Source organism: Zingiber officinale, chromosome 1A (genome assembly GCF_018446385.1).
Source record: "Zingiber officinale cultivar Zhangliang chromosome 1A, Zo_v1.1, whole genome shotgun sequence".
Lineage (NCBI taxonomy): Eukaryota > Viridiplantae > Streptophyta > Magnoliopsida > Zingiberales > Zingiberaceae > Zingiber > Zingiber officinale.
This window is the reverse complement of record NC_055987.1, coordinates 143126377-143139749: the sequence shown is the minus strand read 5'-3', so window position 1 is coordinate 143139749 and position 13373 is coordinate 143126377. Positions and strand designations below refer to the sequence as shown.

The window sequence follows — 13373 nt, the reverse complement described above, 5'->3', positions numbered from 1 at the left end:
ATGTCGAGGTCAAGTCGAACTGGCTCGCGCCATCCTGGGCCCTCTTTTAACTTAGTGGGGTCTGATCTTAGTGTTGACTCATAATTTAATTTGACTTTGGACGTGCCACGTTGGGCGGCGACTACCTACCACATCACACATGACAAATTATATTCGAAAAATAAGAATCACAGTACACATATTGAAATTTAGGTAAAAATTTAACATATTGTTATTTTTCAAAATATCCTTATTAGGTGTTATTGTATCAGATTACAACTGTTACAACATATTTTGTTTTATAATCGGGTAATAAAAGATATTTTAAATATAAAATTAAATTAAGGAGAAATGAAGTATTATTTTAATAATAAATAAAAACGAGTTGTAGATCATTCTAATAAAAAGGCTGTCCTTTTGAATTTGTTCCCCTGAAATTTAATTTGTCACATAATCACCATTCATTACTTGCTCGCTTTGATAGTTTGAACTTTGAACCCGCTGAATGATCTCCACGACTTCATCCATGGAGGGACGACTTCTGTGATCATCATTGACGCACCTCTCAGCAAGTTTTGCCACACCGAGAGCGGCTTTCATGGGACACTTTCCCTCCAATGCAGGATCCATCATTTTTGCCAACTTTTTACGATTGGAGAGATGGGATTTGGCCAACTCTACCAGATGGAGTCGTCCAGATCGATTCGCATCGATGGCTCCTTTACCGGAGAGCAAGATCAACAAAACTACACCAAATCCATACACATCGGCCTTAGCAGTCAAATGACCTGCAAATTAATCGTGTGTCTCTGTTATCTCTCAATTCACAAAGAGTTGAAGCGGTTAAAGAGAAATGTATCCGTATACGAACCGGCCGCTATATATTCTGGCGCTGCAAATCCATACGTCCCCATGATCCGTGTGGAGAGATGCGAGTCTGCTTCAGTCGGGCCATCCTTTGCTAACCCCAGACCAGAAATCTTCGGATTGAAGTTCTAAGAAAGAACGAATTATATCGATCGGCGCGTTTACATTACACACAAATCGATTTCAATAGGTTAATTTTGCTGTGCCGTGCGTACTGAATCAAGAAGGATGTGGGCGGGATGGAAGTCGCGATGGATGATGTTGTTCTCCGGAGAATGCAAAAATGCAAGAGCTCGAGCAGCGCCGGCAGCTATGTGCAACCTTTGCTCCCATGAGAGTAGTGCCTTCGCCTCTGCTCCTCTTCCTGTCCATGGTCGTGGTTAATTAATCGCATTCGATCAAATTATAATTCGCAGATAATTGAAATTGGCTCACTTTCTAAGAGGCGATTCTGCAAGCTCCCGTTCTCCATGAACTCGTAGACGAGGAGGAGCTTGTCATCTTCCCGGCAGTAGCCGAGCAAAGCGATGAGGTTGGGGTGGGTAATCCTTCCGAGAACGCTTACCTCTTTCTGCAGCTCCAATTCATAATAAGAACAAGACAAGTAGTAATTAATTAACGGTACGCGTGAAGTGTTAATTAATTAACCTGCCATTCCTCGGATCCGGAGAAGCTATGAGGTTTCCTGTATTTGACAGCGACGGCCATCCCTCGGCCATTGTTGGCCGGACCGAGCGTGTCCTTGTGGAGCCAACCCTTGTAAACCATTCCAAATGATCCTTCCCCGATTTCATTTCCGCCTTTGAAGTTGCCAGTGGCACTCGCCAGTTCCTTAAATGTAAAAACCCGAAGGGTTTCTACGGTGTCATCGAGGTCTCTGCCCGTTGACAGTGCAATCTCGTCGGTGCAGACTGGTACAGAATCATGAGACAGTCCAATATACATTTAAGATCATTCAAAAATTACGATAGAAATTAAAGATGCATGGTAGAATTAATATTCCGTGGTCTGGAAATCATTCTATTCTATGGACATATGCCAAAAATATAATACCTGTAGTTGGAGGCCGGTTGAAGATGCCAGGGCTGGAGGTAGAATTCGCAGTGCTACTCAAGCAGCTTCCCATCTCTATTTGCCTTGGCACGATGACGGTTCACTCAACCTCGGTCTCTTATAAATTGAGGAAGCTTCCTCAGGTAGCCAAAGTGTGTCTTGACTCCTCCTACGAGTCTTCTGACCTTTTCCTCCTCTGCATTAATTTTGTTGAAATTTCGAGCCACTTTTGACTGACTGGAGTTTTGATAGCTATCTCTGTCTCTATTTGATTGTTGACTTTCCTAGCTTTGCTTAAGGGGTTGGAGACTTGAAGTCACCCCTCATTGTAGTCAAGGAACAATCTTTCTCAGCCCGATTCGTAAAGGAATAACAATTATTTATGTATTTATTTAAAAGTACTTGTAAACTCGCAATCATGTTGAGATGGCCGAGTTGGTCTAAGGCGCCAGATTAAGGTTCTGGTCCGAAAGGGCGTGGGTTCAAATCCCACTCTCAACAAAATTTCTTTTTATTATATATTTTCTCAATATCCAATACTTTATTATAAAAACTGAATGGTGAACCACAATCCATCACCATGGGCATGGATGAAATTGAAATCACTTCTCGTTGTTGTTGTTGTTATTTCCTCGACGTAAATTTCAGATACATGAACCGAACAAAATCACAGATTTAACACCCAGCTGCATAGGCAAAAGCTAGCTGGAAACAAAAACCAACAAATTGCAATCAGTTTTTTTCTTCTTTAAAAGGTCGGCCAATCAATCAATGCTCTTCATCCGCCTTCACTTCCTCCTCTGCTTCGGCTTCCGCCGACACCGTCGCCGCCGCCTCATCCAGCGACGACGAGTCCTCCGATGCTCTGCGCTTCATTGCGACCTGGGTCAGGTGGTTGTAGCTTCCCTTCTCCTTGAACAGCTGCGCGAAGTGGTGCTTGCAGTAGAGCACGCCGTCGAGCGCCGCGTAGGACGACGGCGTCAGGGTGCACCCGCCGTGGAAGCACCTGAAGCACGTCTTGTGGTATATTTCACCTTCCACAGAAATCTGCCACAGGACATCGCCAGAGATGAAAGAGATTAAACTGAAACAAGCCTTTTAACTGGACTAATTAATTACCTTCTCCAGTGGGTATGCAGTTTTATTGCAGCTTGCACATTTGTCTTGAGTTCCAGAGAACATAGAGGAGACCTTGCTCGGGGCCTTACCCTGTAAATTCTCTCTACTTTAGCTTCACAATTAAACAACGAAATCAAAGATTAACAGCTCAATTACCTGTTCCTTCTCACCAGACTTTCCACCTTTGCTCATTGAAAAAAAGAAAAATGAAGGATTAATTCATCTGATTTATTAGGTTAGAAACAGAGTGATTGCATATATAATCACCAGATGCCGGGAACTTTTTGCTGAAGGTGCCTGTCTCCTTGAAGAGCTGCTCGAAATGCGGCTTGCAGTAGAGGACGCCTTCCATGGAAGAGTAATTGCACACCTGTCCATTCCATGGATATATATCATCAAAGAATGATCGATTCGTTATTAATGTTTCAATTGTGTATTGTAAAAATATATTAATTATAAGTTAAAGAAATTTGATCAGTGAAACACACAGAAAGAGTCCCTTTGCAGTGGCTGCATTTGAAGCAGGTCTTGTGATAAGAGACTCCATCAGCAGTCAAGAGGTCGATGAAATGCACGGTCTTGTCGCAGGCCTTGCACTTGTCTTGGGTTCCACTGAACGACATGGTGATCGATCGATCGATGTCTCAGCTTCTGTTCGATGCGTGCCAAAGTTGACAGACCTGCGGACAATTTAAGCTGCTAGGAAGCTGCTATAATTATTAGCTGCTGTTCTCCAGCTCCCTCTCTGCAACCAAGTTTTTAAAGAGTGGAGAAAGGAAATGTGAGACCGGGCTTTTAAAGAGTGAGGAGGAGAGGAGGTCCTATTTTGGTGATGAATAATCAGTGAGGAGCAAAGATAGGAAAATCTCTACGTTGACCTTCAAACCTCAAATCTCATGCTATTTGAGGAACAAATTGATTGGCCATTGGTGATGGAAATCCAACTTTGACTAAAATCATCTTCCATTCAATTGAAGGAGATTTATATATGGATTGTCTTAGTAATTGTATTTATTAAATTAGAATTAATTTAACAATTCTTTAAAATACAACTTTTGCAGTTTGCTACGTACAATGGACGGACGTTCATGTATTAATTAGTAATTCCCCCTAATATACTCATTCAAACTCTTCACTTCCTGATGTTGCTGTTCTATTATGATTCGAACAACATCCACTATTGAGATCATGCCAACTAGCCTCTTGTCGATTACTGGGACATGCCGAATGTGATTGTCTGCAAAAAAAGAAAAACAAATCTCAATGATGTTCTTCAGTATTATGCAATTAGGAACAATTAGATATTACCTGTCATTAACTGCATTGCTTTAACAATATTTGTATCTGAGTTCACAGTAATGAGTTTGTTCTGCCATCCAAAAAGAAAAACACAAGTCAAGCAAGAAGGTTATTGACAAGTAATTAACACATCTTAATTGAAAGGACGGCAGACCTCATCAGTCATTATATCTCCAACCCTTGTCGATGTAGCAGATTTTCCTTGCATAATAATTTTCCTGAGATAATCTGTAATGAATGTGAACAATAGAACTACAGGTACAAATCCAATCTCATGTCGAATACCTCTCTCAGTGACAATACCAGCGACAAGTTTGTCATCTCCAGGTTTCAACACTACCAAAGCACCAACGTTGTGTTCTACCATCTGCAAATTAGATTTCCACTAAGTGCCATCATTATGCGGCATCATACTTGATATCCGACAGAGTTGAATGAGTTACTATATACATTCTGTACTGCATCATAGACTCCATCGCTTGTTCGACAAAAGTATACCACTTGGCTTTCATCTTCTCCCTTACTTTTAAGAAGCTCAGAAACTGTGATGTTCTCTAATCCTTTATGTGGTATTCTGGGAGTCGAACTAGCAGAGTCAGATCGAGTTAGTAAACTGGGCAAGCCAAGACCGTCTGTGAAATTTAGGTGCTGCAGAACTGCGTGTTTGAGTCGGTTTCCATGCACAAGTAGTGCTTTAGCTACTCCTTGCATTACCTGACGATCGAGTTGCGCTAAGCTTAGTAAAATAATTGAATTAAACAAATACTGCTTGGAGTTTGTGTGTTTACCATGATCCAAAAGACAGAGCAGAAATGATATGTTCCTTCTCTGAGAGGCTGCAACGGTGAAAAAGCTTCTCTTAAATCATGCATGGATGTATATAAATGGACACCCTGCGTGGCTGCTTTAGGTAGGAAACTAATTCTTGGCTTTTTCCTTGAGGCAGGGTTTGGAATACCCATGCACGAAGGCCTTCCTTGGTCGAACACTGTCAATGCCGAGTCTAGAAGGTTTTGGCTGACGTGAAGGAGCAGCAAAGAAGACTTTAGTTAAATAAAAAAAAATCAGTTTGATGGGTTGGGTTACATACAACAATCTTCCCATTGCATACTAAGAATCAAATGCTTGCTCTTATTGAAGGAAAAGAATGTAATGGGGATTGAATACGTGAGTTTTTATTGCTCAAGTTCTTTAGATGGATCAATCAGGACTATGATATACCAGACAGAGGACCTTCTTTCTTCGTTCTTTTTCTAACTTCCTTTCTGTTACCTCTTATTATATATATCCAGAATTTTCTTTGGTAGATTCAAGATGCTTTATCTGTTTGTCCATTTTTATCCATCTTTTAATTCATTTGAATGCAATAAATTGGAAACAAAAATTTCACATACTCATAATTGGTAATTACTAGTGTCAATCCCAGCCTTTAGACATTAGCATTCATATGCCTCATTAATTCATCTTATTCTAACTGATGCGGTGGGTTGTGTGTGGATCTACAAATAATATGAAATCGATGATCAAGATAATGGGATAGTCAAAATCAAGATAAAATGAAGTGAGATCCTCAATATAAATCTTAGTAGACTTTACCTTGATCAGGGTCACACTACAATAAAATTATTTTTCCGCAGCGTGTAATTAATAGTGCACATTAAAAGTATGCCGTTAATAGTATTATTAACGGTGTGTATATTGATATGTGCTGTTATTGAAATGTGTTGTTAATAACATAAATTTAGAGGAAAAAAGAGATATTAACGACACATTAAATACACACCATTAATATTATCATCCATTTATTATTAACAGCGTGTGGACGCTACAAATGGGACTTTGTTATTTCTCATTCTTTTATTTCTTTTCCAAACCCGTCGCGACTCTCTGCCTTCCTCACGCGACTCTCTGCCCTCCTCGCCGTTCGAGTCTCCGCCGCCTCCTCGCCGCTTGAGTCTCTGCTTCCTCCTTGCCGCTCGACTCTCCACCTCTCTCTGCCCTCCTCACCGCTTGACTCTCCACTGCCTCCTCGTCGCTTCCTCCTCGCCGCCTCCTCCTCGTCGCTCGAGTCTCCGCCTCCTCCTTGCTGCTCGACTCTCTTCCTCCTCCTAGCCACAAATCACCAGCTGCAGGGCATTCCTGCGCAGGGGAACCAAATGGTGGCCTCGTAATTCATGCCATTTCACGGAAAAAGCCGTGAGGTTCCCTTGCTTCGGTGCGAGGAATATCGCGGAGGCGGGAAAGTTGTCTAGGGTTTCGAGTAGTCTGTCTCTCATGGCAGCCAACAACAGAAAAGGATAACAATATTTGACGCGATGATGTAAAAACCCAGATTTAGCAGTAGGGTTTCATACTCGTCTTCGCTAGGAGCTTCATCGGTGTCGGATAGTTTGGCGACGACTGGTGCCGAGAGCAATGGGAGGAAGCGGAAAGCGGCTCCAAAGTGCCAAGGAAAAATCTTGCCTTTGTTTTCCCTCAACATGAATCCTCCCAAGGTACCTATCAAGATTTGATCTTTCATTGGAATTTAGGGCGATGATGGTGCATTAAAGGGAGAATTATCTTACCACAGGAGGGAATTTCTGGTACAAAGAAATGCAAACTGCGCGAGGGCGTGAGCAGAACATCAATGGTAGCCGGAAACTGGGAGAAGATGTCAAATTGCTTGAGCCGCTAACCATGTCAGGGCAAGAAGAGGGCAAGCCACCGACAGCCACAGCCTAGCCCAGAGGGTAAGCAAAGAACACACGTTTCTGTAGTGCTTTGCTCTTCTTATCTCCCTCCTTTGCTAATTTGAGATTGTCACTGTCTTCTTCACCAGGTCAGGAGAGAAAAGATCGGTGAGAGAATGAAGCTTCTCCCAAATCTTGTGCCAGGTTGCAGTAAGGTAAAAAACTTTCCTCCTAGTAGTTTGGAGTTTGTTTACTACAAATAACTTATTCTTGATCTAATGATTTCAAATCCATATGATCTTTAATTGAAAGTGATAGGCAAGGCTGTTATGCTCGATGAGATTATCAACTACGAGTAGTCCTTGCAGCGGCAAGTTGAGGTAGAACTACAACAAATGATTGATTTCTCTTCATCAAACTATATTTCAATCTAAATTATGTTCATCTTGTCTCAGTTCTTGTCCATGAAGCTTTCCACCTTGAATTCCCCGCTATTGTTTGATATGGAGACTCTCCTCCTGAAAGATGTAATTTCTTTCACTCTCTTTGCTAAATCTTATCAATAATGAGTTAGGTTGACCATCTTGTGTCTGTTGAGATGCATACTATAAGCCTAGCTTTTGTATGAATATCTGTTTTGAAATATTTTGAAATGAGAATCACTTTGATCAAATGTCTGTATTTTATATTTATATATATATGTCAATGCAGTTGTCTATTTAATTTATATTATATCTAACATAGTGTATGATGTCACACAGAATATCATGTTATCGGTTCCTTATAAATTATAAATAATAGCTCACAACCAAGATGGATTAGGACAAATCATTGGAACGGTTGTAATGTAATTTGGTATTAGTCTGTCTTGAGTATAAAATTACACTAGTACACTATGTGTGTATTGAGCAGGAACATCTGAGATTGTTCGATTTATACTGACTAAAAACAGAATCTCTGTTATTATAGATGTGCGCCCTCTTAATACCTATATAATAACAAGCATGTATACTTAATATTTATTTCTTTAACTTATCAATGGGTAAGATTTATTCGTTAAATCAATAGACCCGATGAGTTGGGAGATAGTATTATTTATATGGTGTATTGTTGATTATAGAAGGAATCTGTGTCCTAATTATTTAGACTGATGATGTCCTCTTGAGGAGCTCATAAGGATTATCATGTAAACCCTACAGGTGGACTTAGTCCGACATGATAATAAAGTTGAGTGGTACTACTCGTGAAATCATATGTTAATTAATTGAGTTGCCAGTAACTCATTTAATTAACGGATATACAATATCTTAAACACGGGGAGATTAACACACTCATGCTAAGAAGGAACACATATTGTAATATGGGATTGGTGTGGTAGCTCAATAATAAACCTTTAGTGGTATGAGTTATTATTGATGGACTTGGGTTGGATGTTCGGGTCGAACACAGGAAGCCCAAGCCCATCAGGAGGCTAAACCAATTCCTCATCTAAGTTCCTGTTGTAGCATCTATATATAAAGCCTCGCATCCATCCATCCACAACTTGGTTTGGTTTAACTTAACTTGGTTTGGTTTAATTTAACTTGGTTTAGTTTAACTTAACTTGGTTTGGTTTAACTTGGTTATAGAAAGGGAGATTTTTTCTTAACAGAATTCTGTTATTTTTTCTTTCTTTGTAACCGACGACAAGCCTATAAAAAGGAGTAGGTGGTGGCTCCTAAAACATAATTTTCTAATTTTCCCACAAAGCCTCTTCTCTCCTTGTGGTCGATGCCCCCTCCCTTCTCCTTAGCTAGGGCCGGCGCACCTCCCCTTCTCCTTTGTTAGGGTCAGCGCCCCCTTCATCCTTGGTGGCTGGCACCCCTCCTCCTTGGTGGCTAGCGGATTGGAGAAGAGGAAGAAGAAGAAGAGGAAGAAGATTAGAAGGTGCCTCATCCTAGAGCCTCCTTTTGTAGCCGACAGTTTGGAAACCGAGAAGAGAAGGAGGGTGGTGTTGTCTTGGTAGATCGTCATCCACACGACATCCAAGAAGAGGAGAGGAATACTTCAGAAAATCAAGAGGTGTTTAGCTACAAATAAAAGGTACAACTAGTTCTTTAATTTCGCTGCGTAATTAGTTAGTTTTCTTTATATAATTTTTTAGAATACCAACACAAGAGGCGAGCGATCTTGTACTTCAATCAAAGTGTGCTTTGATCATTCAAGAACTTGCTTGATTGATCAAACACATGACTGGTCGAACATACGGGTTGCTAGAAAAAGTTCTGTTCTTGTACAATTTTTCATATAGGGATTTACACAGAACAGAATTTCCAGCGCCAACAATTGGTATCAGAGTGAGTTTTTTGGTTCTGTGTGATTGGTTTTCGGTTAAATTATGCACTATTCATATATAATTTAGGCAGGATAATAGTAGGATATGCAAAATAGATTAAATCTGTGGTTGCAGGCATCCTAGTTCCAACTATTATGGCCTATTGTGTTTGTATGTGATTTGAACCCTCGGGCATGTCGAGGGTATTTTGTGTGTGCATGATTGTAATTATTAAATATAGCCAGAGATGTATTAGTTTATTTTACATTTTGTTCGATCTAAATTACATGTACATTCCTTCGTGGAATATAGGATCGATAAATGTAATTTTTTATTTCTTATTATTGCGGATTGCTATGCGTGGTGCTACTTTGAGGACCGGAGGCGCGGCGGAGAAGGAAGCAAGATAGACGCGACGACTTGATCCATTGGTGGTATATTAGAGGACAGCGATCCATTGGCGGCATATTGGCGAACAATGTTGGATGGGGCTATAATAGTTGGAAATTTTATTTTCATATTTATTGCCTTTATATGTTGTTTGTGTTGGAGGATCGGTGGCCGGCTTGAAGGGGGGTTGGATAGACGGCACCCCCAAATCCTTGCTTTCTACACTATTGTTAGTATGCGCAGCGGAAATCTAATACTAACTATAAATAATAATACAAAGAAAGCTTAAGACAAGAATAAGAAATGGCAAACCAAGCTAACACGTTCGTTTACGTGGTTCGGAGATAACTTGCTCCTACTCCACGGCTGTCCGTAAGGTGGACGATCCCTCAATCCGTCGGTGGATTAATCCCCGGAAACTCCGGCTAGCACAATCCTCCTTGTCGGTGGAGAAACCTCACCACAACTCGATCAAGAGCACTTGGATTGCTAGGGCACTAGTTGACTACTAATTAGAGGTTACCCACCACTAATTTCGTCAACTTTTGCCGGCCAAACCAAGCTCCCTCTTATAGAGCTCGGGAAACCATCTTGTTTTGCAGATTACCGATCGGGTCCATGCACCACCGACCGTGCCACCAACGGCATTCCAATCTATCACCGATCGGTGGTCCCATGACCGGTGATCAACCATTTTGGGCATGCTCACCATCATCGACCGGTCCCGATGCCGGTACAACCCTAAACTTAGGGTTTCCCATCCCAAGTACATTTCACTCTTGGACCCTCACGACTCACTTGACTCTTCTTTGCGGCCTTGACCTCTTGCTTCAAGCCTACTTCCTTTGGCTCTCGTCCCTCGGATGCATCCAAGCCCGCGGTTGTCTCAATGCCATCCTTGGCGTATGCCTCAAGTCGCTTCCCTCGGCCCTTGTCCTTGCCGCCTTGTCCACGATCCCTCGGATGCATTCAAGCCCGGCTTGTCCTCAATGCCATCCTTCATCGGACCAGAGCCATCAACCTGTGTCCTGCAGTTCTGCACAACTCAAGTACACATATCAAATAACGAGGGTAAACCTAACTTAAACCTTTTGCCCAAACACCAAAACACATGGTCCCGCGGACCATTGGGATTGCTCCAACAATCTCCCCATTTTTGGTGTTTGGCAATACGTTTAAGTTAGGGAAAACAAATAGCAAATAACAATGCTAATAACAATGGACTTACGATGCCAAGGCTACACACTTGGACTTACTCCGCCGAATGGACTTACGTTGCCAAGGCTACACACTTGGCAACCGCCGAATGAACATGCATTGGAACCTATCACAAGGCTCCCCCTACACCTAAGCTCCCCGTTGAGCTAGGATTTTATCACAGGGCTTTTTAAGAACCTATCCCAAGGCTCCCCCTACGCAAAGGCACTAAAGGTTTTCCCAACTAAACCTTAATTCTCCCCCTTTGCCTAACATCCAAAAAGTTCTCCAACAATATCCCAATTGTTGAAAACTTATCATCTAAATTGACCCTAAACTCATGTATTTATCCCCCATGGATCCCATACATCTAAGTGAGTTGACATGGTCAAGATCAGCGCTGAAAAACGCTTTCAGGCTGGTATCAGTCGACTGCCCCAAGTGCCAGTCGACTGCCCCCTTTCGAAACCACCATACAGAAACATTCTGTGGTCGATTTCCATTGTTACCAGTCGACTGGTATCTGTACCAGTCGACTGGTACCCTATTTCTGAAAAAATCAGCCTTTTCAGGCCAACTTCAGAAATGCACCAGTAATTCCCTAGACCTCCAAAAATTTCCAAATTTTGTGGAGAGGTCTATTGTACCAGTGTCTACTTGGGAAAAATACATTACAAAATGTATCTATCACCAATCCCAAGATTGACACAAAATCCAAAACTAGCTAAATAGTTCAATTGAACCTTGACCTAAAGTCCTAGTTTTGCCTTCCTTTTGATGTATTTGCCCATACCAACCCACAATGCATCCCTAGCATTGGTTTATATGGCATCTATACATCCAAAACCAATTATCATGCTATATGACCCCAAATGTCATATTTCTTGCATGAAACACAAACCATGTGTGCCAAATCCCTAGGTTTGAGACTCAAGTCCGTCTCTAAACCATTTGGCACACTCCATGGCTCCTCTAGACCCCCAAGTAGAACCCACCTGAGATCCATTGGCCATGGGTCCCAAATTGACTCTTGGAGCTCCCCCTAGAGCTCTTTGCCTTAGCCACCTCCCTAGGTGACTCATCCACAATGGCCAGGCCACATCGGTCCACCCCCGGTGACACTTGGCCTACAAACGTAACTTTCTTAACCTTGGACACCTTGTCCTTGGTTAATTTCTTCTTACCATTAAATGGCTTTCCCTTGCCATTTATTGGCTTCTCCTTGCTATAGTCATATGCAACCCTAGCATAAGACTTTCCCTTAGCTTTGGAGGACTCTCCCTTGCCATGATCATTTGTCACCCTAGCATATGATCTCCTTTTGGCCTTGGAGACACTAGATCGGTATCCCAAACGCGATCTATCATTGTTGGGTTTTTGACTCCCCAACACCATACTTAATCCCTTAGATCCAATAGTGAATCTCTTAAGGAATTTCTCCAAATTATCAAGCTTTGACTTCAAAGCTTGATTTTCCCTCTCTAGGTTCCTAACCCTAGAGTCAACATGTCCACCTTGGACATTCCTAGACCTACCCTTTCTAGGCATATGTCTCCCCTTCTTAGGATTAATGCCTTGGGCCTCCTTAGGTCTACCATTCCTAGGTTTTTCATGAATTGGTCTCCTAGGGTTTTGATCTACATTTACCCTATTCCTATCATGATACTTAAATCCAAAATTTTGCATTGCTACATAATGATAATCATTATTTTTCCTAGCATGCATGGGAACATAAGAATTTGAATTTGACTTCAAATTTAAATTAGGGTTTACCTTACCCTTTACCTTTGGAGCTCCCCCTTAACATGAGCCTCCATTCTTCCTCCACTTCTTTTCCCACATCCTTAAATGCCCCAACCTTTTGAGCTCTCTCTTCCTTGGGCATTTGGTGTGGTAGTGCCCTATTTCACCACAAGTGAAGCATCTAATGTGCTTCTTCTCGTTCTTCTTCTTGGCACCATCATTCCTACAACCCAAATTAGTATCTAAAATAATTTGAGTGGGCTTAGGAGTTACCTTCTTCTTACCCAATGGACACCTACTCTTGTAGTGTCCCTTCTCATTGCACCCGAAGCATACAATGTGGTCCTTTGACTTAGCTTCGGTGGAGGTGCTCACTAGGTTGACCTCCAAGACTTCTTCTTCACTTGTCTTGGATTGTTCTTCAGCCTTTGTAGAGGATGTCTCATCTTCCTTATCCTCCTCGGATGTTGAGCATGGCTCAACTTCCGTTTGCTCCTCTTCAACTTGAGCAACTAGACCCATCTCAATGGGCTCCACATCCGATTTGTCCTTCTTCTCCTCTTGGACCACTTCATCACTTTCTTCGGATTTTCTTTCTTCTTGTGTAGGCATGAATTCTTCCCATGGAAATTTCTTCACTTTGCTCCACAAATCATGGGCGTTCTTATACTCACCTACACCATTTATCACATTAGGAGGCAATAAATCAATTAAAATTGCTATTACCTTTGAGTTTGCCT

General features: G+C 41.7%; 3 protein-coding genes, 1 long non-coding RNA gene and 1 other non-coding gene across 5 annotated transcripts; 2 read left to right on the top strand and 3 right to left on the bottom strand.

Annotated features, from left to right (window-relative positions):
- Positions 1-242: 242 nt before the first annotated feature.
- Positions 243-1984, bottom strand: LOC122010723 (probable serine/threonine-protein kinase PIX13). The gene is made up of 6 exons (XM_042567220.1): positions 1900-1984; positions 1495-1757; positions 1282-1417; positions 1062-1210; positions 851-974; positions 243-767 (listed from the first exon to the last, which is right to left on the bottom strand). Exons 1-6 carry the CDS (start codon positions 1970-1972, stop codon positions 418-420), a joined length of 1095 nt encoding a protein of 364 aa, XP_042423154.1. The 5' UTR covers positions 1973-1984; the 3' UTR covers positions 243-417.
- A 335-nt stretch (positions 1985-2319) lies between these two features.
- TRNAL-AAG lies at positions 2320-2400 on the top strand. The gene has a single exon. It is a non-coding gene; the product is annotated as a tRNA-Leu (tRNA).
- A 261-nt stretch (positions 2401-2661) lies between these two features.
- On the bottom strand, positions 2662-3641 carry LOC122010714 (LIM domain-containing protein PLIM2b-like). The gene is made up of 4 exons (XM_042567212.1): positions 3507-3641; positions 3263-3388; positions 3019-3108; positions 2662-2946 (listed from the first exon to the last, which is right to left on the bottom strand). The coding sequence occupies exons 1-4, from the start codon at positions 3639-3641 to the stop codon at positions 2668-2670; spliced, it is 630 nt and encodes a 209-aa protein (XP_042423146.1). The 3' UTR covers positions 2662-2667.
- Positions 3642-4115: 474 nt separating this feature from the next.
- On the bottom strand, positions 4116-5191 carry LOC122010702 (CBS domain-containing protein CBSX3, mitochondrial-like). The gene is made up of 6 exons (XM_042567204.1): positions 5106-5191; positions 4768-5031; positions 4603-4684; positions 4472-4545; positions 4327-4387; positions 4116-4255 (listed from the first exon to the last, which is right to left on the bottom strand). Exons 1-6 carry the CDS (start codon positions 5187-5189, stop codon positions 4116-4118), a joined length of 705 nt encoding a protein of 234 aa, XP_042423138.1. The 5' UTR covers positions 5190-5191.
- Positions 5192-6156: 965 nt separating this feature from the next.
- On the top strand, positions 6157-7656 carry LOC122010696. Its single transcript, XR_006119909.1, has 5 exons — positions 6157-6812; positions 6890-7049; positions 7139-7204; positions 7302-7369; positions 7445-7656. It is a non-coding gene; the product is annotated as an uncharacterized LOC122010696 (long non-coding RNA).
- The last annotated feature ends 5717 nt before the right edge of the window (positions 7657-13373 follow it).

What these genes read in the sequence shown, in the direction of transcription:
- LOC122010723 (XM_042567220.1), bottom strand. Translation starts at nt 1,972, where the DNA reads ATGGGAAGCTGCTTGAGTAGCACTGCGAATTCTACCTCCAGCCCTGGC. An exon ending in GCAGAATCGCCTCTTAGAAA is followed by an intron (nt 1,211 to 1,281) that starts GTGAGCCAATTT and finishes GACCATGGACAG; the next exon opens with GAAGAGGAGCAGAGGCGAAG. An exon ending in GCCAGAATATATAGCGGCCG is followed by an intron (nt 768 to 850) that starts GTTCGTATACGG and finishes ATTAATTTGCAG; the next exon opens with GTCATTTGACTGCTAAGGCC.
- LOC122010714 (XM_042567212.1), bottom strand. Translation starts at nt 3,641, where the DNA reads ATGTCGTTCAGTGGAACCCAAGACAAGTGCAAGGCCTGCGACAAGACC. An exon ending in ACTGCAAAGGGACTCTTTCT is followed by an intron (nt 3,389 to 3,506) that starts GTGTGTTTCACT and finishes TGGAATGGACAG; the next exon opens with GTGTGCAATTACTCTTCCAT. An exon ending in CTGCATACCCACTGGAGAAG is followed by an intron (nt 2,947 to 3,018) that starts GTAATTAATTAG and finishes GTCCTGTGGCAG; the next exon opens with ATTTCTGTGGAAGGTGAAAT.
- LOC122010702 (XM_042567204.1), bottom strand. Translation starts at nt 5,189, where the DNA reads ATGCATGATTTAAGAGAAGCTTTTTCACCGTTGCAGCCTCTCAGAGAA. An exon ending in TCTATGATGCAGTACAGAAT is followed by an intron (nt 4,685 to 4,767) that starts GTATATAGTAAC and finishes TCTAATTTGCAG; the next exon opens with ATGGTAGAACACAACGTTGG. An exon ending in GAGATATAATGACTGATGAG is followed by an intron (nt 4,388 to 4,471) that starts GTCTGCCGTCCT and finishes TTTGGATGGCAG; the next exon opens with AACAAACTCATTACTGTGAA.